Here is a 26009-nt window from a genome sequence, read left to right on the forward strand (position 1 = left end):
ACCCTTTGGCAACCATAAGTTTGTTTTCTATGTCTATGAGTCTGTTTCTGTTTTGTAAATAAGTTCATTTGTATCAATTTTTAGATTCCACATGTAAGTGATATCATATGATATTTATCTTTCTCTATCTGACTTATTTCACGTAGTTTGATCATCTTTATGTTGCTGCAAATAGCATTATTTCATTCTTTTTATGGCTGAGTAATATTCCATTGTATATGTGCACCTATCCATTCACCTGTTGAATGCATGCCCTTTTAAGCCCAACTGCCTGATTTGCTGTAGCCTCTATCATAATTACCCCTCATCTTTTTCTCCCTGGCAAACTACTATTCTTTCATTAAGACCCTACTCAAAATCATCTATTTGACAGTCTTCATTCAACTAGACAGTTAATCACTCTGCGCTCCTGTGGTATTTTTATATAACTTCAATTACAGATTTATTACTTTATGTTGTAATTATTTTTCTGCCTCCCTTATTAGCTCTCTCAAGGTTAAAGACCTTGACTTATCTTTGGGCTTGCTCTCAGTAAATAGTCAAGGGTCTGTAGCCTGAAGACAGTTAATAGTATGAAAGCTATTATTTACTGCAAAGTTTCCATGTTTGAGGCATGGCACCAAGAATATTAATCTGCGCAATAACCCTAAAATATAGGTAGCATAATTTTCCCCATTTAACAAATGAGGAAACTAAGACTCAGGGAAGTTAAGCAACTAGTCTAAGATTGCAGACCCAAAAAAATGGCAGAAACAAGACTCAAACCTAGGAACTGTGACTCCAGAGAACAGAAATGATGAAAAAAATATTGAAAATTAAGATTTCCTCTATAAACGTGTACTCTTTATGGTCTATATATGAGATTGCTTACCATTTGTACTTAATTAGCATGTAATACAATAACAGTTATGTCCATCATTATATATGTCAGAGTTACTGTACTGTGAGTTTTAATTGAAACAGTGGACTCCATTCCTAGTCTGTTGCTTGCTTATCTATTCATGTGGTGTGATGATCTGCTTTCAGACTAAAAAATTCAAGGGGAATTTGGTGCCAATCATATTGTCTCATTATCTTGTATTTTTTAAAAAGAGGTCTGAAACGCAGTAGGGCTGCTGAGGGCAGAAGTAACTATTCTATCTACTCTATGTGACAGGAGATGTAGGTTAACTGTAATACAAATTTAGATGCTTTGAATAATAATTACAGTCTGATTATTAGAATGTTATTGAGGTCATGACAAGAAGGAATCCTAACTTGGATAGATGTTAAATTATCTTTTTTTTTCTTTTTATCTACCTGTTTAAAGAGCTCTCTTAATATCTATGCTTGAGACAAACCAGCTAGGTACACCCACATGGAAACCTTTTTACCTTTAACAATGATCAGGGCCACCTACATGATTGTAGAGCCTAGTGAAAATGAAAATGTAGGCCCTCTTGCTCAAAAATTATTAAGAATTACAAGATGACAACAGCAGAGCATTAAACCAAGAATGGGGACCCTTCTAAGCATGGGGTCCTGAGCAACTGCATAGTTCATACACCCATGAAGCTGGTTCTGCCAGTGATCTCTTTACTTCCACCACAACTAGGAGGAAATTTAGATGACTATGATACAGTGACCTAGCCCCTCCTATGAACTTTAGGCATCATTCCTCATTACTAACCCAAATAATAACATTCTTGGTTGTTGGTTGGCTGAGTACAAAATGCGCGTGCATACACACACACATATACACATATCAAGTATATATATGTCTATACATATATTGAATATGTTTATATATGTGTATGTATTCCTGACATAAATATACGTGTGCATACATATATATGATATTTACAAATAAGTCTGTTTCAAGAGCCAAACTTAGTAACAATATCTACTTAATGCAGAAACCTAGGTTTGATAAGTTATAGTGTCTTCATTCCCAATCCTATTTCCCTGGGTATTTTTTAAAATTAAGACCCAGGTAGAATATTCGATGTATGTAGTAAGCATTTCTCTACTGCTATTTGGAAACTGAGTGGTATACATGATTTCTCTTTAACTTTACTGACCCTAGACCATAAATTCAAATGATTTTAAGTTATAATTACATCTCCTAGTTGTCCTGAAAAATTTCCAGTTTGCCCCTTTTGTCCCACTCAAGAGTGGCCTTCTTTTGATGATACTTTAGATGATCACCTTAATATTAGCCAAATGTATTAGAATATAACTTTCATCTTTTTTTATTTTAAATCAGGTGCTGTAAATATAATAGTTAAAAAGGCCTTTAATCAAAACAGTGTATTTTCAGTTTTTCATAATAGCATCGACTTTTTGCTCATGAGCATATAGATATTACTCATAAGAACAAAAGCTACTAAAAATGGAACATATTTTTCCAAATTGTTTTAGCTTTCTTTTAAACAAAAATGAAATACATGTACATTAAATAAAATTGAGAAAATTGAAACAAGAAGAATACAACACATAGGCCCAATAGTTAAATATTGGCACTCTTAGTATTTTGCTACATTACTATATAGGTGTCTTTTTCTACGGATAGATTTTTTTTAACTTAGTTATAACATGATGCAACTTTTTTTCCTGTATTTTTTCCATATAATATTATATCAGAAATCTGTTTCCACATTATTATTTAAGCTTAATAACTATTGTTTTCAAGTTTCCTTATAGATTTGGAATAGAGGAGTTTGAAAGAAATACTTATCTGCTTCATCAACTACTGCAATGGAGAGACCCTTTTTAGAGAATAGAGAACATCATACCAGATTCTAGTATACCAGTCTTTCCCATGACTGGCTGAAGCCTTGAGCAAGCTTCTAAAGTTTTCTGAGCTCCAATTTTCTTCTCTGTAATACATAAGGATAAAATATGAGAATGATAAAAATAAATAGCAGTAATAATAATTGTAATAATATTAACTGTCAGTCCTTGAATATCCAGAAATTTTTAGTGTGACTGTAGTATGCCAAACGTATCAGTTATTGTGCTAAGCATTTACAAAAAATATATTACCTTAGGAATAGTTAAGACAATCTTGTAGAGTAACAATAAAGCTAGAAGACTTAGATTAGTATATATAAAGACCTATAGACAAACTGAATAGTAGAACAATATACAGAATACAGAAACAGACCCAAAATAATGGTCACCTGATTTAATAACAAAAACTGCTCTGTAGTGCAATAGAGAAAGGATTTTTTTTTCCAAAAAATGCTGCTGGGACAATTGGTTAACTACATAGGGAAATGTCCATTGACTCCTACTTGACACCACACACAAAAGTCAATTCCAGATGAATTATAGATCTAAATATGAAAGGCAAAATGATAAAGATTGTAAAAGATAGAAAAACATTCACGTGACGTTGGAGTAAATAAAGATTTCTTAAACAGGGAACAATATAAATTATTAGAGAAAAGTTGATAAATCGGACTTCATTAAAATTTTAAATTTTATTCATCAAAAGACATCATTAAGAGAGTGAAAACACAACAATATAGGTGGGAAAAATAATTGTAATACATAGTATCTGACAAAGTATTCATATATAGAATATATAAACAACTTCTGAAAATTGACAAGAAAAAGATAGTTCCAATAGAAAAACAAACAAAAACATACAGTTCACAGGAGAGAATATCCAAATTGCCACTAACCATATGAAAAGTTTTTCAATTTTATCAGTCACCAGGAAAGTGCAAAAATAAGCCACAATATGATAGTATTCACCTGCCAGACAAAGAAAATACCAAGTGTTGGTGAGAATATAGAGTAAACGTAACTCTCTTTCACTGTTGGAAAACATTTGTAAAGTGGGACAACCACTTTGAAAAGCTGTTTGGAAGAATCTAAAAAAGCTGAGCATATGACTCAATAATTCCCCTCCTAGGTATACAACTACTAGAATTGGGGACATGTGTTCACCAAGTAAATATGTGTAGGAATCTATTCATAATAGGAAAACCCTGAAACTACCCAAATGTCAATGACCAGTAGAATGGAAAATAAATTGTGGTATCTTCACACAATACAATACTCTTCAGCAATAAGAATGATCTCCAATGATATAAAACAAAATGGATGAATCTCAAAAACATAATGTTAAACAAAAATGCCTGGACATAGAAGGGTATGTACTGTATAATTCCATTTATATAAAAGAAAAAAAACTAAACAAAGTAAATCTAAGCTGTTAGAAATTAGGAGAGTGGTTACCTACCGTTGGTGTAGGTGAGTGGTAACAGTGATTAGAAGAGAGCTTCAAGAGGGTTTCAGGGTTCTGGTAATGATCTGTTTTGTAAACTGGGTACTATGCATCTGGATGTAATTGGTTTGTGAAAGTGCATTATCTGTACACTTTTGTGTACTTTTCCTTATGTATTGATATATAATATTTGTTAAAAAGTTAAAAACATATTATCTTGAATCTGTACCTCCATTTTAGAGATGAAAAAATAAGAAATAATAAGTTTAAGTTACTTAAACTTAGTTATTTTTAGTTACTAATAGCCAGGCAGTTGTTAGGTGGCTCAGATTAAATGGTCTTTATTTTCCTTTCTAGTTCTAAGATACTATGGTTTTATAAATCCACCAATTTGGAATCTAACTTCCTGCCTTTTTATTTTAATTTCTATCGGCCTCCCTAATCAAAGTTTTCAAACTTCTATATCCAGAGGTAAGATTCTTTGATACTTAAATAATACTATAAGAAGTTTTCTTGAATATTCAGAGTTTGTTATTTCTGCTAATTTATATTTATTTTCTATGCTTATTGTTTTATAGGCAAGTAAAGGTCGGACTACAATTGTGGTAGCTCACTGGCTTTCCACTGTTCGAAGTGCAGATATGATTGTGACTATAAAAGATGGGATGGTGGTGGAAAAAGGAACATATGCTGAACTAATGGCAAAACAGGGTCTATATTATTCACTTGCAATGTCACAGGTAATGTTTACATGACATAATGTTATGTTTGCAGATTTTTTTTTGACTTTTCAGAAATCACTCCATGCTAGAAAATAGAAGTCTTGAATTATAATCTTAGGTTTCACAAGGCAACCAAGGTTTATTTATAGTTCCTTAGTGAAGAAATTCATTGAGTCTAATATCCCCAGCATTGTGCTAGATAATGGTGAAAGTTAAAGAACTAATTGTCACATAGTACCTAATATTTGCCAGGCACACTACAAATAGGCTTCAAATCTTGTATGTGGCAGATCCAGAACAATCTGACTCTATATTCCGTGATCTTTTTGTTAGAACACAAAGAAATATAACACACAATCCCTACTTAAAGACTTAAAACTTAGCTACAGAGGCAAAATGCAGAATCATGCATACAGATGTTACAAGTTGTAGAAATAAGAAGCAAGATTGATGGGGATATAGGGAACTAGATTACCCATGGAAGTATTCATGAATAAATCTTGAAGGCAAGAAGGTAGGAGGGGGACTTCCCTGGTGGTGCAGTGGTTAAGAATTCGCCTGCCAATGCAGGGGACACGGGTTCAATCCCTGGTCTGGGAAGATCCCACATGCCTTGGAGCAACTAAGCCCGTGCGCCACAACTACTGGGCCCGCATGCTGCAATTACTGAGGCCTGTGCGCCTAGAGCCCATGCTCCACAACAAGAGAAGCCACCACAATGAGAAGCTCGCGCACCATAACAAAGAGTAGCACCCACTCGCCACAACTAGAGAAAGCCCGCGCACAGCAATGAAGACCCAATGCAGCCAAAAATAGATAAATAAAATTTTAAAAATAATAAAGGTAGGAGGTGAAAAAAGGAGGAGAAATCTAGGTAATGTGGAAGTAATAAGGAACTTGGTTTGTAACTAAACAGAAAGGAGACCAGCCTTCCATGAGTAATGAGTGTCGGGGGAATAATGGAAAATTTGGATAATGAAGGTCAGATTATGAAAAGGCTGAGACTTCCTGTGTCGGAAGCACCTACCCCAGTGCTTGGCATAGTCAAAATCTATCTGCTGAATGAAAGGATGCACACATATATCCATACCGTGTACACACCAAATTCTCACAGGTAGACCAGAAAGCTCATATTAGGCAATGAAGAGGAGGCACTATAATCCTGAAGGCACACTGACAAACTCCTGTTTTTGAGGATCCACATGTTTGCATGCATATGATCTACCCTACTGAATTTCACATGGTTCTTTCATTAGGGCACATTAACATAAGTGATAGTGATTAGGCTCTAGCTCTCTTCTTCATTCTGCCTTCATCTCTTGGTCTGGAAGGCAGCCTTCTTTCCAAGGGGTCTTCTGCAGACAACTAATATCAACCTTTTTTGGTTTATTTTACTTCTTCAACTTTCTGATTATATTTTTGATATCAACATTATTATTTTCACAAATTAGGAAATTTAGAAAGTTATGAGTCTCCATCTCATCAAACTTAGAATTTCAAACCCCAGCTTTCTCCACAATTCTAGAATGAAGGATTTTTAAACACATCCTCTAAAGCAATGATAATAAAAAAAATAAAAAGTTTGAAAATGTAATCTTATATTGATTTAAAAACTGCTTGATTCCAATTTTATTTTATATTAGGCTATATTTTTTTAAAAAAAATAAAATGTACATGTTATTTGCCAGTTGAATTTGCATGATTTTCATTCCATAGTATACTTAATAATTTATGAAGTTATTAAGTTCAATATTTTCAAACTAATAATTGTAACAATAAAAGGAAATAACTGTAGTCAAATTAACCCTATTTTGAGATTTTAAAAAACTACTACACTCAGATCTGTCTTTGAAGCAACACTTCTTTATTTTTCATTATAACTAAACTAAAACTTCATTTTTAGGTGTTCGGTGAAAGAGTTCCACAACACAAGGAAAACAAAAATGGAGTGTTTGTGGTATAAGTGTATAAAAATTTAAAATACCTTATTCAAAATGGATTAGTACTATCTGATTACCTAAAATAATGTTCATTCTGATATAATAATACAATTTTAAATATTAATACTCAATGAACAGCTCTAATATTCTGGGAAATGTATAGTAAACATAACATACGTGATATCTACATAAACAGTACCACATTTCTGAAACTCTGTATGCATTTATTTGCCACTATTGCCTATAGTGTCCAAATGAATCAATTCATGACAATTCATGATTTTCATAAGTATTACAAAGTTAATGCTTCTAAGAAAATCAATCCCAAAAAGCAGCATAGGAAAATGGTTACAGTCACAAGCTCTGGAGACACAGCAAGTTGAAATCCTTACTCTGCCACTTAATAGTTTTAGGACTGTGGGTAAGTTGTTTAAATTCTCTGTGCCTCAGTTTTCTAAACTGTAAAGTGAGGAAAATAATAACATATTAATTAATTACACTGAGTATTAAATGAGTTCAATTATGTAAAGTACCTAGAATTATTGTTAGCATAATAAATTTTATTATATTACCATTCTTAGCATTAGCGTTTGTTATCCAATCAAACTTTTAAGGAAAGTTCAAACCATGGTTATTGTGTAATCAGGTGCAGATTTAATGCTGTAATTATTTATCTAGGATGTACATAATTATTTACAGACATAGTGAGTCTGTGAGCTTCCTTTAGTGAGTTTTCACACAAAAATGAAATAAAAACAGGTAGAGATACATACATACCAAAACTTCTTGTCATTGTTATTTTTTCTAGCAGCCTTCTCAGGAAAAGGAATTGTCTTTGATCTGTTAAAGCACCTCTTTAGAAAATTTTATTATGAGATGTAAAAATTTTATTTTAAACTTGCCGCAAAGTAAATAGCTCCTGAAAAAATGCCAAATAAAAAATTTCTTTCTTGGTAGAGAAATTTACTGAAAAAAAGCAAGTGATAGCATAAAGGAATGTCTGAGTAAAGATATTAGTATAGCTGGTTAAAGTTCATGGTAGTTTGAAATGCTTGATTAACAGTTGTTAATCTTGTTAAAGAATCACAGTGTCCCTGGGAAGCCTTCCATGTACATACTCTCGCTTGCACCTAAAATTATCTAAGTCTTTCCATCTCTACTCCCCACTACGGTCACGGCCACCATCACCCTAACTGGCCTCTTCATTTCCATCTTCACCCCTCCTCCCATCTCTTCACTAGGAAGTCACACATTTACTCACACCACATTCAGATGAGCAGAGGATATGTAACTCCTTTATTTCACTGAAACTGGTCTTATTTCTTGGAGTAGCAAGAAAAACAAAAACTAGACTTAGAGCAATCTGGTTTAGAACTTTTTCTAGTCTATGATTTAAGCAGCTTTAAGGTTAACTTGATGGCTTTGGAATTTCTCATTCTTTTGGAGCTGGCCCCACCAATTTTGCTTTTTGGTCAGATTGGAATGGGCAGCAGTGGCAAGCCTGGAAAATGTTATTGTCTCCTGAGATCTATCTCAGGCCCAGGACCAACCTCACATTTAACTGCCTTCCTATATGTTATCAATTTGTAAGCTCCAGAGAAGGCTGGGAAGAAGGGATCAGAGAGAGGGTATATTTGAGTCATCTCCCTCACAAACTCCTTTTACTAAGATCCGTCCTTGCTAGTGGAATAATTGTTTTGAATTAAGACATTGTTTTCTCTAGTTAATTGTACAGGTCTTTGGGGGGAAAGGCACAATAAAAACTATTGTTACTCGCTAACATTTTAGTATGAGTTGGGCTTACTGTCTCTGTATCGAGTCTGAAAACTTTAGCAAGAACTGCTCAGGAATACACCACTTTCAAAAACAGAGGCATTACAATTTTAGAGGGAGGCTTAATAAAGTTGCTTTGAATTTTTAAGGCATTCTTCTAGTGGTAACATCTATATTCTTCATTTAGGATATTAAAAAAGCTGATGAATAGATGAACTCAATGGCATATTCTACTGAAAAAGATATCAGCTCAATTCCTCTGTGCTCTATGAATAGCATCAAGTCAGACTTTACTGACAAGTCTGAGGAATCCATCCAAAATAAAGAGGTAATGATTCAACTATCAACAAGTTACCAACATGTTCTCCAGTGAATTTTGATACAATCCTTATAACATTTAGAACTTATTTACAATAAAATGTTATTATAGCACTAAGTTTACCAAACCAAATTCTTTCCTGAACTTCACTCTAACATCACTGTGACACTATAAGAAAGAAGCCCTCAAATAAGACTGCGTTTATGTCAGAGGAAATTGTTGAGGCAAGAAATCTCATGAGAATCCTTTCCTATGTGGCAAACCATGGGTAAAAACATTGGCTCAGGAGGTGTGGTACAGATCACCAACAGTGATGCTCAAGATCAATTTGAGTCATATAAGGAGCCAAACCCACTCCACTCACTGGATGCAGATAAGGACTAGCATGTACGGGATCCAGTCCTCCAATCCCAGGGTACGACCCTAATAGCTTTGTTCAGTTGGGCAAGGAGCACTTGTTTCATGCTTTCTTCCCCACTCTTACCCCCAGGCTCTTCCTGAGTCCAGATCCAGATCACCAGATCACCCTGCTTCAACCCTCTGTACATCTCATACCACTCAGAACTACCTCTCTTCAGTCTCCACTCTTACCTCAAGTCTAATTTCTCTATCCCGTTCAGCCTCCCTTCTCTTAACATGCCCAGCACCTACTTTGGACCTCAACCTCCACTCTAAACACTTTCCTCAGTGTTCTTTCATAAAACATCGTTCCATCTCACCTCAGCCTGTGCTTCTTCCAGCCTCCCCATTCCCTAAGCCCGACCCTCTCCTCAACCCCAGTCAACCTCACTCAGCCCCCTTTTTCTGCTTCTCAGTTGTAACCTCATACACCATGAAATCTCTCATCCAGCCCTTGAATATTAGCTTCTGTCTTCCTAACCCCCAGTCTCCATATCATCCCACTCCTCTCTTTGGTCCACCATTTCCTCCCAAACTGGAATTCCCTTCTTCTCCTTGGGTCTGACAGATACTTGAGGTTGACCGCCCATTAACTATTCCCACCACCTTCCTACCCACCCTTCTCAGTCTCATCTGCCAATTATCAGCCTGAAGCCCTGGGATTATCTGCCCCAAACCTCCTCCTCTGCCCTTCTCCGGCATTGCCAGTCTACTGCTTTTAATTCTAGATTCAGTCTTTCCCTTTAGGTACGTGGTCGTACATAGCATTCACACATATTTTTTCTTATCTATTAATTTTCTTAAAAAAATCATTCACGTAAACATGCAAAGAAAAATATTAAGTAAATAATAGCATAGATAATTTGCCATATGGCAAAAGGCCTGAGTATAAGAATACAGTACAGGGCTTCCCTGGTGGCGCAGTGGTTGCGCGTCCGCCTGCCGATGCAGGGGAACCGGGTTCGCGCCCCGGTCTGGGAGGATCCCGCATGCCGCGGAGCGGCTGGGTCCGTGGGCCATGGCCGCTGAGCCTGCGCGTCCGGAGCCTGTGCTCCGCAACGGGAGAGGCCACAACAGTGAGAGGCCCGCGTACCACAAAAAAAAAAAAAAAAAAAAAAAAAAAAAGAATACAGTACAAGGGTTTGTACCATATTATAAAAAACACTGTGTGAAAACATCTATTAATAGCTGTTGGACCTGCCACTGTAATTGCTGCAAACAAAATGAAAATGTACCTCAAAGTCTGCAAATTCACTAGGTCTATAAAGTGGATTTTCAAAACCTAAGAAAGGTGAAATTCATAAAATTAAAAAGCAACTTCCAGACTTTGGAGAAAATGGTAGGGTAAATTTACACTCTGATACAACTGCTCTGCTCCATACACACAGGAATGATAGATAAAACACAAAAAGAGAAAAGCCAATTAGACATACCCAGGCTCCAAAACAAGATAAACATCTCTACCAACCAGAAATAGAGCAAAAGTACAAAGTGGTGAGCTGTGCTACAGTCATGGACCTACTCTTAACAGGAGGCTGCAAACTTGGTTACCAGTGCCTGGAGCTATAGCGAGTACAAAGCTGAGAGCCTGGAAGGATAGTCTTACAACCAAGAATTGAAACAAGCCAAGCAACAGCTCCATGGCCATATTTGTAAAGGATTCTTTCAGCCTGTGGTATTGCAGTGAAAAGTGAACAAGGAAATGAAGGGACTATAAAAATGAATAACAAAATGAAAAATGTGAAGCAGGATTTTAGAATAGTTAATGGGAGGTTATATTAGTCTGGGTTGAGTCAGGAGACAGAAACCATACAATGATTTTAACAGAGAAAGTTTAGTGTAATGAATCATTAGGGAACTGGAGTAATAGGAATTGGCTAGTGGAAATTAAGGGAACTCTAAAGAATGCAAAGGTCGCAATAAAAAGTACAAACCATCACTCCTGGGGTGAAAAGAGACCCAAGGAAGAGCCCTCATTATTGCCCGAAACTGAAGCAGAGATACAGGCCTTACTGCAAAGGGCACAGCTTTGGCTCACTGGATAGCAAAGAAGATGCCCAGGTACCTCACTGGTGGAGCTTGCTTGAAATCTGTCCTCCAAGGTGCCAAGGGAGACCTTCCACAGGGAGGTTCTGAGCTTCAGAACCCACTAGGTGCCAGCAGAAGCTACTGGGCACTGCTGAAACCAGGGGCTGGAGAGGTTGCCTTCTGCAGGAGTCAAGTGCAGTTCTGTGTATAAGAGGTGCAGACATCAGCGACCTGGTTGAAACAATCCTGTGCTGTCTGGGCCCCATGGTTACTCTTCTAATGGGTAAGCCAAGAGCTGGAGAAAGCGCTTGATGCCCAAACACAGAAGAAAATTGCACTCTACAGGCACCCAACTCTGAAAAAACTGTGCAGGCAAAACAGCAGAGAAAAAAGTTCATCATGCAGGACTTTTCCCAGTAAGCTACCAGTAAGAGCAGGAAGAAAAATCCCCTCCTACAATGTCTTTCCAGCATCCTCTACTGACAGAGCTTGACATCTCACCAACTGGTAAAAGAGAAAAGTTTATCAGACAAAAAGGTGGCTTTGGACCTAAGAAGCAAAAAATCAGTAACCAGGACAGAGCTGGTATTATTTTAAACAGGGGGATCAGCAAACATAAGGGCCTGGAATTGGGAGCCACAGTGACTAAGGAGGAGAGAGGTGGGCAGAGAAGTGTATGAGATACTCAGGGACCAGATCATGTAGTGCCTTGTAGGACATAAAACAATTTTGGATTCTATTCTTACTCTAATAGAAAGTCATTGGGGGTTTTTAACCAGTGGTTCATGACTCACAGGAATTAACCTGAATGGGCAAAAAAAAAATCCCAACTATTTTTTTCTACCTATACTTGATAGAAATTTAATTTACTTTATGAATATAAACAACAGACTACATTAGTATTACCAGGGCCTGTGATGTCACCAATGAAAATCAAAGAACTATTTATATCACATTATAGTTATTACAGATATCTTAGAATATCTTTTTTTTTTTTTTTTTGGCCATGCCATGCAGTATGCGGGATCTAAGTTACCCAACCAGGGATCTAACCCATCCTCCCTGAAGTGGAAGCGCAGAGCCCTAAGCCACCAGGGAATTCCCAGGATATCTTTATATTCATCACTATTAGATCTTGTTATTTAATGTGTCAATAATGAAGCACATAACTATATCAGAACTTCGAATTTTTTGTTAAACATTTTGAATATTATATCTCAATATAATTGGCTTTCTTTGAGACGTGTTATTTGGTACATTGTTATAAATTATTTTAGGAAGGATTCCATAGACTTCATCAGTTTTCTGAAGGGGTCCATGACACAAACAGGTTAAGAACTGTAATGACCCATATGGGAAAAGAATCTAAAAAAGAGTAGATATATGTATACGTAGAACTGATTCACTTTGCTGTACACCTGAAACTAACACAACATTGTAAATCAACTATACTCAAATTAAAAAAAAATTTTTAATCTACTTTAAAAAAAAAAACTGTTGCATGAGAGGGTCTTATTCAGAAGGGTGCATGAACTGATTTGCTTGATGTGGCTGCTGTGTGGAGAATGGTACTTGGGAGCCAAAGTGGGATCAGGGAGAGCAGAGCAGAGAAGAGATGATAGTGGTGAAAAAAAATGGACTGATATGCCTGACTAAAGCAGTCTAAGGAGAAATAAAGAATAGATGGAGGAGCAACTAGGACAGGAGATTGAGACCCAGGATACTGCAAAATTTAAATTCAGGTAGAAAAGCAGTAGCCAGAACAGGACACCTAAAGAATGGCTGGAAAATAAAAGGAAAGCTAAGATTGTGTGGCATCATAGAGGCCAACTAAGAAAAGTACTACAAAAAGAGGAATAGACCATTTATGTCAATTGCTGTGGAAACCAGATGAAATTAGAGATTTCTACTTCCAGCCAAGATAGGTTAACAGGGACGAGATTTACCTTCCCGCTTGACACACCTAAGAAACTAGAAAAAAGTATGTGAAACAGTTTTCTAACATTGGACATCAGGCATAACAAGACAGTGATCCCTGAGGAAAGGGAAATAAATGAAATGAATCTTATCATTGACCCAGGTTACTGTCAAATTATAAGCCTCAGAGCTGGAATGGGAACCTAAGCAGAGCCCAGGAGGCCAAAGTAGGCAGTCTTCAGAGCAAAGCAGAGGGAAGAGAGCAGCTCAGAGAGAGAGAGAGAGAGAGAGTTCCAGAAATATGCAGAGGTTCTCCCTTGACTCTTCATCTGAGTACTAATTAGTGCATTTACTGAGAAAACTGACAAAGGCAAAGGAAAGTATAAGAAGGAACAATCCTTGGAGCTCACAAAGGGCCAGGAATAGTTCTTATTAAACCAACCAAAGTGAGGAATCTCTAAATTCATGGAGAATTGAGTTGAATCTTAAGAAAAATATTAAACTCAGAGTGGGAAAATTATTCCCAGACTAAACTCAGCTCTGAGCCCAGCAAACAAAGCCCAAGAGCAAATTTCAAAAGTATCAAACTGTTTCCAAGTAATTTAAATGTGTTCCAGAACAAAGTTCAATAATATATATAAGAATTCAAAAATAACCAATGAGTAAAATTTACAATGTCTGGCATCTAATCAAAAATCTCCAGGCAAGAAAAACAGCAGGAAAATAGTACCCAAAATGAAGAAAAATAAAAATCAATCAATAGAAATAGACCCAGAATGACACACTTGATAGAAATAGTAGGAACATTAAACAATTATTATAACTATATTTTATATGTTCCCAAAGGAGAGAGGGAACCAAAAATCATTTGAACAAATAATGAAAAAAATTTTCCAAATTTGATGAAAACTGAAAACCCACAGATCTAAGAAGCTCAATAGATTCCAAGTGCAAGAAACACAAGGAACACTATGCCAAGGCACACCATAGTCAAATTGCTTAAAAACAGTGATAAGGAGAAAAATTATAAAGCATCCAGAGAAAATCATCACAATTTGTATAAAGGAAAAAACAAGAAATATCACAGAGTTCTCATTAGAAACAATGCAAACCATAAGACAATAGAGTAATATCTTTAAAGTAATGAAAGGGAAAAAACTCAACTTAGAATGCTACCTGCAGAAAAATACCTTTCAAAAATGAAGGCAACATGCAGAATTTTTAGGTAAAAGAAGGCTAAAACAATTCATCACCTGTAGATGTAGTGCAGACTACAAGAAATGTTAAAGGAAGTCCTTCAGGCAAAAGACAATGGTACCAGGTGGAAATCTGAATCTATACAAAGGAATGAAGAGTATCAAAATGCTCTATCTATACAAAGGAATGAAGAGTATCAATAATGTTTTGTAAATAATCTACTTTAAAGAAAAAAAGCATTACAGTGTGGGGTTTATAATAAAGGTAAAAATGTATAAAAACAATAGCCAAAAGACTGGAAATGGAAGTATTCTATTCAAGGTTCTTAAATGGTATATACTATTATATTACTTGAAGGTAGATTGTGATGTTAGTGGCAGTCAAAGTATATTTCAGAGCAAAACAGTTACCCGGGATAAAGAAGGTTATTTGAAAATTATAAAAGGATCAACCTATCAAGAACTGAAAAAAGAAACAGACAAATTCACAATTATATTCACAGATTTTAATACCCTGTCTTAAATATTGATAGAATAGATAGATAAAAATTCAACTGGGATATAGATGACTTTAATAGCACTGTCAACTAACTTGACAACAAGCAAGCTGACAACCAACTAACAGATATTTATGCAAGAATCCACCTATCAACAGAAAAATACACATTCTTTTCAATTGTACCTGAAATATTTACCAAGATAGATCATAACACAAGCCTCAACAAACTATAAAAAATTCAAGTAATGCAAAATATATTACCTGACCAAAACAGAATTAAATCAGAAGTCAAGAATAAAAGTGGCCTGGGAAATCTTGAAATATTTGGAAGCTAAATAACTCACTTCTAAATAATACACAATCAAAGAAGGTATCAAAAGAGAAATTCAAAAGTATTTTCAACTGAATGAAAATAAAAACCAAACATAATCAAAACATGTGGTATGAAGCTTAAAGTGGTACTGAGAAAGAAATTTATACTACTAAACACCTATATTATATTAAAAAGAAAGATCTCAAATGAATAAACTTCCCTTTTAAGAAACTAGAAGGAAGAAAATAATTATAAAGAAGAAACATCAATGAAATCCAAAGCTGCTTCTTTGAGAACATCAATAAACTAAAAAGCTCTGGACTGACTGAGCAAATGAAAAGAGAGAAGACACAAATTACCAATATTAAGAATGAGAGTGGTGATATCACTACAGATTCTACAGCTATTAAAAGAATAATAAAATAATCTTATGAAAACATTTATGGAAACTAATCCTACAACTCCAATGAAATGGACAAATTCTTTGAAGGACACAAACTACCAAAGCCTACTCAAGAATAAAATAATAGCTTGAATAATCTTATACCAATTAAAATGAAATTGAATTTGAAGTTAAAACCTTTTTCATAAAGAAAACTGAAGGCCCAGGTGGCTTTACTTGTGAATTCTACAAAGTAGAAAATTGAAGAGGAAGAAGATCCCATTCTGAGCACATTACTCTGATATCAAAATTAGAGCTATTACAAGAAAAGAAAATTATAGACAAATATCCTTTATGAACACAGATGGAAAAATTGTTAACAAAATTTTAGCAAATCTAACCAACAATATATGAAAAGAATAATACATAATCACCAAGTAGGGTTTATCCAAGGAGTGCAAGTTTGGTTTAAAGTTCAGAAATTAATGTAATTTCCCTTACTAAAAAAATAAAAGAAAATACTATCTAATCATCTCAATCAAAGCAAAAAAACTCATTTGGCAAAATGCACCATCCATTCCTGATAACTCTCAGGAAACTAGGAATTTAAAGAAATTCCCTCAACCTGATAGAGGGAATCAACCAAAAATCTACAGCTGACAATATACTAAATGGTGAAAGATCAGGAATGAGGCAAGTATGTACACTTTCACCACTTCTACTCAACTGAAAGTTCCAGCCTGTGCAATAGGGCCAGAAAATAAAAGGCATCCAGATAGAAAAGAAAGATATAAAACTGTCTTTATTCACAAACAACGTGATTACAACATTATTATCATTCTATGGAATCCATAAGAAAATGTACTATGGAATCACACCAAAAAAAGGTCCTACAACTGACAACTGAGTTTGGCTGACAACTGATCAGAATATGTGATCAATATATAAAAATCAACTCTAATTCTAAAATCTAAAAACAAAAAGTAGGAAAATGAAATTCAAAACAGTGTCATGTACAGTAGTATCAAAAATATTAAATGCTTGGGGATAAACTTGATAAAGATTATAAGACCCCCACACTGAAATATATAAAATATTACTAAGAAAAATGGAAGCAGACCTAAATTGAGAGAAATACCATGTATGTGAATTTAAAAATTCAATATTATTAAGTCAGTTCTCCCCAAATTGGTCTATAGGTTCAAAGCAATCCCAGTAAACATCTTAGCAGGCTTTTTTGTAGAATTTGACAAACTGATTCTGGATAGAAATTTAAAAGGATAAAATGGGTAGAACAACTTTTAAAAAGAACAAAGTTGTAGGATTTATAATTCCTAATTCCAATTTTTAATATAAAGCTATATTAATCAAAATAATGTGCTATCGGAACAAAAGTTAGACAAATAGATCAATAGAGCAGAATAAATTGTCAAGAAATAGACCCACGCAAATATGGTCAACTGTTTAGACAAAAGTGGCAAAGGCAGTTCAATAGAGAATGTATAGTCTTTTTAAGAAATTATGCTGAAAGAATTATATATCTATTCAAAAGACTCATCCTCAATCCATACCTCAAAGCACAGATGAAAATTAACTATAAATGGAATACAGACCTTACTGAAAAACCTAAAGTTAGAAACTTTTCATAAGAAAATACAGTAGAAAATCTTCATTACTTTGAATTAAGCAAAGATTTCCTAGCTATAAACACCAAAAACACAATTCATAAAAGAAAAAAATTGATAAATTAGACTTCACCAAAATCCATAAAATTGCTATTTGTAAAACTTCCTTTTTTTGGCTGCACCACATGGATCTTAGTTCCCTGACCAGGGATCAAACCTGGACTCCAGCTGTGAAAGTGCTGAGTCCTAACCACTGGACAGCCAGGGAATTCCCTGTAAAACTTTTTAAGAAATGAAAACACAGGCCATAAACTGGAAGAAAATATTTGTAAGTCACATATGTGATAAAGGACTGTGTCCAGAATATACAAAGAATTTCCAAAGCACAGTAATAAAAATACCAATAACCCAATTTAAAAATGGGCAGAAGATTTTAATAGACATTTTGCCAAAGAAGATGTGCATATGGGAAATGAGCACACAAAAAAATGCCTAAAATCATTAGGCATTAGAGAAATGCAAATTAAATCATAACCGAGATGTCATGATACACCTGTTAGAATGGTTAAATCTAAACAGACTATACCAAGTATTGGTGATGATGTGGAGCATCTAGAACTCCACATTTTGTTGGTGGGAGTAAAAAATTAGTAATCCCACTTCAGAAAATCATTTAGCAGTTTCTTAAAAAGTTAAACATACACCTACTATGATCCAGCCACTCCTTTTCTAGGTTTTTACCCAAGAGAAATGAAAGCATATGTCCACACAAAGTCTTGTATGTGGGTATTTATAGTAGCTTTATTTGTAATAGCCCAAAACTTGGAATGACCCAAGCTTATGTCAACAGATAAATTGTGGTATATCCATACAATGGAATACTACACAGCAATGAAAATGAATGAAATATTAATTCATGCAACAGAATGAATAAATCTCAAAGTAATTATGTTGAGCAAAAGAATCCAGATGAAAAGATCACATACTATGTGATTCCATTTATTAAAAGAAAACTCTAGAAATTGCAAAACAATCTATAGTGATAGAAAACACATTAGTGTTTTAGTGGAAGAGCACTGGCAGCTGAGAGGTATGGAAGAAACGGAATACAAAAGGGGGAGAAAACTTACAGGGGTAATGGATATGTTTACTATGTTGACAGTGGTGAAGGTTTCATGGGTGTGTAGTTATGTCTAAACTTTTCAAATTGTACATTTTAAATATGTGCAGCTTATTGCTAGAAAATTATAATGCAATAAAGCTCTAAAATATATCAGATTAAATGTTTAAATCTTTAAGAGATTTGTTTAGCTTTTTTAAACGTTTTCATATCTCTGCAAAATGCCTCTAATTTCATATATTTTTATATCAAATTCTGTTAAAACATGCTATAACCTGTAACACAGTTAGGTAGCACAGAGACCTTCATGATTTTACTAAAAATTTTCATTTTGTTTTTATCTTATTTCATTTTACTCTTTTCTATCTTAAAACTTTAAGTAATACCCATTTTTTCCATCTGTTTTATATTTTTAAAGGCAAAAGTGTAGATTATTCTGTAGGAGCAAGACAGCCCTCCTACATTTACTGGCTCTGTAATTTACTGGTGTTGTTCCTAGGACATGCTAGGCCTTAGTTTCCTTACAAAATGAGGTAATTTTACAAAGAATTTGACAAAAAAGAAAATCTGTATTTAGTGCTCCAAAAAGAGTTGGAATTGAACTTTTAAAATTTCTGTATATTCTGTTGGACAGTGACCTAACTGAAAAGTAAGGCTCTTTATGATGTTAATCTTCAGAAAACTTCAGAAAGAAAGATAATAGGTAATCAAATTATTAAGTAACCCCAAGTTTAGCCATCCTGAAAATAGACTTTAAAGGCTTTAGAATTTTAAAAGTTCTTCTGTTCAAACAATGGAGTTTCTATTATAGTTGCCAGACTAAAATTAAAGCAAGAATTATAAACTATTTTATAGTCTTGCCTGACGTCTTTCTCTGGTTATTAGGTTCATAAACACCATTACTTCAGTGTGAATGCCGTGAGGAAGTTTTAACATATGAAATGCGTAGTAGTTTGCTGTCTACTTTCCTTTTCAAAATAATTACTCACTACAAAATTATTCTTAAGATTTTTTAAGTTTCTGAAATAAATCCCTTACATATTCCAGACAAGAGTAAGGGGAATTCACCATTGTGTTATTTATCCTCTGATTATTGTGACCACTACCTCCCCATAGCACCCTCCATGGATCCCAGGAAAGACTGGCAGATACCAGAGCTACTTGCAGTGTTCTTTCTCTGTATAAGATCTGGGATTTTGCATAACATTATCCTTCCTTTCATAATAACATCAGCAACAGCTAACATTTATTGGGTACTTACTGTTTGCAAATACTGAGTTAAGCTTAATTCTAAAAACAATCCTCGGGCTTCCCTCGTGGCTCAGTTGTTAAGAATCCACCTGCCAATGCAGGGGACACAGGTTCAAACCCTGGTCCGCGAAGATCCCACATGCTGTGGAGCAACTAAGCCCATGCGCCACAACTACTGAGCCTGCGCTCTAGAGCCTACGAGCCACAATCACTGAAGCCCACACACCTAGAGCCGTAGCTCTGCAATGAGAGAAGCCACAGCAATGAGAAGCCCGCGCACCGCAATGAAGAGTAGCCCCCACTCACCACAACTAGAGAAAGCCCATGCGCAGCAACGAAGACCCAACGCAGCCAAAAATAAATAAATAAATTTAATAAAATAAAATTAAAAACAATCCTCTACTCAGCCATAAAAAGGAATGAAATAATGCCATTTGCAGCAACATGGATGGACCTAGAGATTATTTTACTAAGTGAAGTAAATCAGAGAAAGACAAATATCATATGATATCACTTATATGTGGAATCTAAAAGAATGCTACAAATCAACTTATTTACAAAATAGAAATAGACTCACAAACTTAGAAAACAAACGTATAGTTAGCAAAGGGGAAAGGTGGGCGGTGAGGGATAAATTAGGAGTTTGGGATCATATACTCACTGCTATACATAAAACAGATAATCAACAAGTACCTACTGTATAGCACAGGGAACTCTACTCAGTATTCTGTAATAACCTATATGGGAAAAGAATCTGAAAAAGAATGGGTATATGCATAACTGAATCACTTTGCTGTACACCTGAAACTAACACAACATTGTAAATCAACTATCCTCCAATATAAAATAAAAATTTTTTTTTAAATCCTGTAAGATAGGAACTGATACCTTCCTCAAAAAGATAAGGAAACTGAGGCTTGGTGATTGTAAGTAATATGTTCAGATATTGCAGCACTTAACTTATAAATGGGAACCCCAAAACAAGCTTTTAACCAAGATATTAGAAAAATGTTTCCATAAATAAGTCACAAAACTAGAAAACTTTCAAGCTTAAAATGCTAGAAAAACTTTTATCTTTTGTCTCTGCTTAGTTCCTATCTAGATTTTGTCCTATGCTAGAGCATGATATTCAATCCAGTTTAACAGTGTAAAGGAAAATATGCCTGTCATTTCTTCTGTGAGTCTTAGCTCTCAGAACATGTGGGTTAATTTGTACTTTATTAACGATAGTGACTGAGTGAAATGCCAAAAGGTGATAAGTTGCACAAATAGTCACTTTTGTGTAAAATTTATTTTATGTTTTGAGATCTTTATCAGTAATATGTGCAGTAAAATTTTTCTAAGAAAAATTCTACTTTCTACTCTGTTACCTATTATATTTGACATTTTACATTATAGATTTATTCAAGATTGGCTGACTTCTCTAGGTTCCATTATGCTCTCAAACTGGGGTTATAACCAAGGTATTTTATTTATAGACAAGTCTTCCTGAAGTTTCTCTATTAAAAATTTTTAAATTAAACAAGTCTGAATGGCCTTCTGTGGTTCTGGGGACATTGGCTTCTGTTCTAAATGGAACTGTTCATCCAGTATTTTCCATCATCTTTGCAAAAATTGTAACTGTAAGTAAAATTTATTTGCTAATATTTTTAACAATTTTAAACCAAGAGTAATCTGAGAGAACAGACCTGGTATACTTTGACCCAGCAAGGGGAAAATTGGGACGTGTAGTAGGTCACCCCTAGTGTGGGATCCATGATAGAAAGGTTAACTAATGTTCTCAGGGGATAAGCCAGCCTCTATTGTGAAGTATTTGGCTGGACCTTGTTGACTGGGCAATCAGTAAAGAAATTGCTTTGTTTTCTAATTCTGACTCCAGTGCTGTATCAGCATTCCAAAGCACTGAAGTAATAAAAGAGACAAATACGACCACTCTTTCTTTCAACTGGTCTGAACAATGGCCATTTTTTATTACCAGCCAGCTCAGAGAGAGGAAATAATGAGAGTTTGGGATTGTGCTGGGGAACCCAGGAGAGCTGATGAATTCATGGATCTTATTAGACCCACCTTAAGTCTTCAGTCTCTTGGACTGTTGCTACACTGTGTCAACAGAGATGCCAGTATATCTATAACTACTAATTTTAGGAACAATTTCTAGAGAAATTTATAAAGGTCTCATATTGCAGGTAGTACTCTGAATAGAGGAATATTAAGAAACCTGAGTTATGAGAAGTTATTAGAAATAATAACTCAATCAGAAAACTAATTTCAGTAGTTTCTTGGAAAATATGTGGTGATATTAATAGCAGATAGAAGACTCATTTGTCTGATCCTATATTTACATAGCTTAAGTGAGAGAATTAAGAGTGAATTTTTTTTATTGAAGTAGTGAATTTTTTTTTATGCAATGACTGTAAAGGATAGAATAATGGTGCATTTTTTTCTCCAGAAATGTGTGGAAATTACTATGTTGAAATTCATTTTTAAAATCCTGATGAATAGACATTTTAGTTTTTTCTCCTTCTTTTATAATATATTCTCCTCCAATCACCTGATTTAAAAAATCTCTTCCTTTTCAGATGTTTGAAAATGATGGTAAAACCACATTGAAGCATGATGCAGAAATTTATTCCATGATATTTGTAATTTGGGATATTATCTGCTTTGTCAGTTATTTCATTCAGGTAAACTTTTAATGAATTAAACAAATATGTACGTGATTACTGTTTTATGTCATCCTATTTGAGTTAAAAATAGTAACTAAATATAATAACTAAATAAAATACAAATATGTAAATATAGTAACTAAATGTTCCAAAGAAATAGATAAGACAGTTAAGAATAAATGTAGATTTTTGTTTGTTTATTTCTTTTCCAGGGATTATTTTATGGCAGAGCAGGGGAAATTTTAACCATGAGATTAAGACACTTGGCATTTAAAGCCATGTTATATCACGTCAGTGTTTAGTTGGGCTTTTTTCTTATTTTATTTTAAATGTGTTTTAAAATATTCTAGCTTTTAGTTTTTCTTCACATCAATTTCTTGACATAACCTTTCGTTTGATCATTTAAAAGCATCCTTTTTTGTGTACCAAGCAGCAACTGTATTTGAATTATTGTACTGTATTTTCTAACAGAAGCAAGTCCAAAATTGTTATGTTCAAAAATGAAGTTTATAAAAAAAAAGATTTAGAGTCCACTCCCTGTTCCTTGCATTTATTTTGACAAATCTCTTTTAATGTATAATGTAGTTGTTCTAGAATCAGAATGGAGGCTAAATTAAAACTGAAAAGGAGTGTTAAGAACTACAATATCTTGGGGAACATGTTTAAAAAGGAGTTAATTTCTATAGTTCTCATCCATATGCACAGTTTAAGTTTTTTTATTGCTGATTTCTTAAGGCAGCCATTCTCTGAATTCAGATAACATCAGTATAGCTGGCAGGTTGGCTTGCCACAGATGATCATTCACACCTGTGAAATAACTAAAACTAGGTGTATCAAATAGTAATCTTGAAAAGTGAGTCTTGGGGGCAAATGGCAGGAATGTCTCAGACTGGCACCTCTAAAATTCTTTCAGAAGGCCAAGGTATATTGGGTTACCCTGAAAGCCAGTAATCATTTGAAGCCCTTTGCAACACTTTCTGTCACCAGAGCTCACCGTGTAGGGGCAAATAGCTTCCTGCCAGGGTCATTTCTTTTCAAAAGTAGAGTTACTGTCACCCCAGCCGAGTCGTCAAAACCAGTTTTTACATCTTGTGACTTTTAGCAGTAGTGCTCAAAGGACTGCTGAGTAACAAAACTCCTCCGCCTTTGTGTGCTCTTAGAGGACAGCAAGATACAAAATGAAGCGAGTGGGAGGTTTCCCATAGCAACTTAATGCTCTGGAGCAGTTGGTGCCTAACTTCTTATCTCAAAAAGGTCTTGTCAGAGACAACTGCAGACACTCCTTAATCCAGAAAAACAAAAATCTACTTGAAGGGTCATAAAATGATTTCATGACTGCACATCTGGTCTCGCTCACATTAAGCTTGTACTTTTGGGGTGTTTTAAATGAACTATTTATGTCTTTACCTCAAATCTTTGATGAAATTAGGTGGGATTTTAATTAACTAATACTATGTTTCACACGACAATTTTTGCTCGTTTTTCTTTTTCTTTCTGTATTTATGTTTTTACACATTCAAGGACATTTATTTTCAATTTTCAGGAACTTTTGAAAATGTTCCCTGAATGTCTGAATGTCTTAAATAAAAGAGTATAAACTTTAACTTTTCCAATCACTACTTTGAACTTTCTTTCTAGAGGATTACAGGATGCTTTTGCTGGAGGAGTCCCAAGGCCACAAGCCAGTTAAACCAGTGGATATTGTTAATCCAATATCCTGATGGCTGATACTGGACCTTACTCCTTTGCCTAGCATTAGCCATGTGAACAGGAGGACAGTAACATTCTTGGATTAAGTAGCTTCTGCCCATAAGAATACAGCAATCTCTAAGCCATAAACTCTTCTTCTTCAAAACACATAAAAAGACAGACACAAACGCTGTGCTATTCAGCAGATGTTATTAAATTCTCCCATAAATTCACCTGAGCCCCTTTCAGCTTACCATTTGTTTTCCCTCTTCATTCTTTAGCACTCTTTTTGCTTATTTGCTTTCTTAAATTGAAAGAAAAGAGTAATGTATTTGGCCTTTTCTCAATAAATGTCTTAACGAATTTCACTTTTGTCTGTAGTAAGGGAAGTTCCTAATGTACAGTTTTGCCCTAACTCCTATTACCTGTTTGGTTTTTTTTCCCTAAGATATTTTAAGTCTTAGAAATCATGCTGAGACTTGCAGTGCTTTTTATAACCATTTTGAAACCTCAGTTGAAGTAGAGGTATTTATGGAATCAGGTGTGGTCTTTTTGTAGGTATAAAATCTCTATTTTATTTGATGACTTGAGATCCTTCCAGTTGAAAAGAATGTTCTAATTGTTGCCGACTTCAGTGGTTATAAATAATCTATTGCTTATTGTGTTTAAAGCTAAATTTATATTTCTTAATGATAAATATTGACCTATAGATCTATTAGGTTTTTTAAAAGATATGAAGTGTTTTTTTGCCTATTTCTCTCTAAATTGGATTGGCTAGGGCTTCTGTGGAGGGTCACTAAATCATAAGATGTTGTCATTAGTGGAGATCACTAAGGAATCTCAAAAAGCTACTTCCAAAAGGATTTGAGGTAACAAATCCTGAAGCAGGAAAAACATGTCAGGAAACTCAGCTGTAACGTTTCAGTTAGACGGGAGGCAGAACAGGATAGTTGATTAAAAACTCTGGCATCTGGTTGCCTAGGTTTAAATCCTGGCCTCAGTACCTCTGTTTCCTCATATATAAAATATGGATAGTCATAGTATCTATCTCATAGAGTTGTGATGATTAAATGAGAAAAGACATACCATGCACTTATGATAGTGCTTCTGTAATTTTTTATTTCTAATAGAATTATTGGCAGGAAAAAAATGGATTTACTAGTATCAGAAAACCTGCTAGCCTAGCTTATAATCATTTTACCATCAGGAAGAGAAGCAGCAAGCTAAGTTTTACTCAATACCAGCTGTGTTCCAGAAACTCTGCTAAGTGTTTTAGCATATAATGCCTAGGCTGGGAAACAATCCCTAGAGTGCATAATTGCTGACTTGTTGAAAAGCAGTTTTGGATGTCTTGCTGATTGAACATCAGAGAAAGACTAAGACTAGTCATATATGTATCCTATGCCTTGCGTATTATAGCAATTACTATACTATAGAATTAGGAATGTAATAGTAAATGATAAATTCTTTTTCTATATTTTTACTTTATATTGTATCTAAAACTTCTTTGTGTATTCCATGTCATGTTGAAGTATAGAAAGAATTATGCAATGTAAAAAATATATATATTTTTTAGTATACAATAAAAAACAGGTAATGTCTTCTAAATCAAGAGTGCTGTAGTTACTATCATTGCTGATGTGTGTTCATGATATGTTAGGCTCTTGACTCGGGTTGTAGTCTCAAAGTGGCTACCATGTAGTGCATATCATGATCTCTATAAGATGCCCTTTGGGTGTCTAGGACCCTAAACTCTTTGGGGCACCTTCCCAATCCAGGGGTTTAAAGAGTAGTGATGTCATTGCCAGGGTTGTAATCCCCCTGGCCGCTGCCGTATTCCTCCACAGGGGCTTTCTTCTCACACAACAGCATGATTAATGCACAGCCTTCTATCTCTCTTGCTTTTGTTTCCTTAGTTGGCAAAAATGTGTAACCTGGGCATCAGGGCCCTGGC

General features: G+C 34.8%; 1 protein-coding gene across 1 annotated transcript in view; it reads left to right on the top strand.

Moving 5' to 3' along the window:
* The window catches only part of ABCB5 (ATP binding cassette subfamily B member 5), a 113692-nt gene that overhangs the window by 44827 nt on the left and 42856 nt on the right, over window positions 1-26009 (top strand). Inside the window, 5 exon segments of the mRNA XM_024131521.1 lie at window positions 4795-4956; window positions 8839-8979; window positions 21179-21322; window positions 22280-22384; window positions 22579-22656. Of these exon segments, the coding sequence (XP_023987289.1) occupies window positions 4795-4956; window positions 8839-8979; window positions 21179-21322; window positions 22280-22384; window positions 22579-22656 (630 nt within the window).

The sequence above is a fragment of the Physeter macrocephalus genome, chromosome 5 (assembly GCF_002837175.3).
Source record: "Physeter macrocephalus isolate SW-GA chromosome 5, ASM283717v5, whole genome shotgun sequence".
NCBI classification, from domain to species: Eukaryota; Metazoa; Chordata; class Mammalia; order Artiodactyla; family Physeteridae; genus Physeter; species Physeter macrocephalus.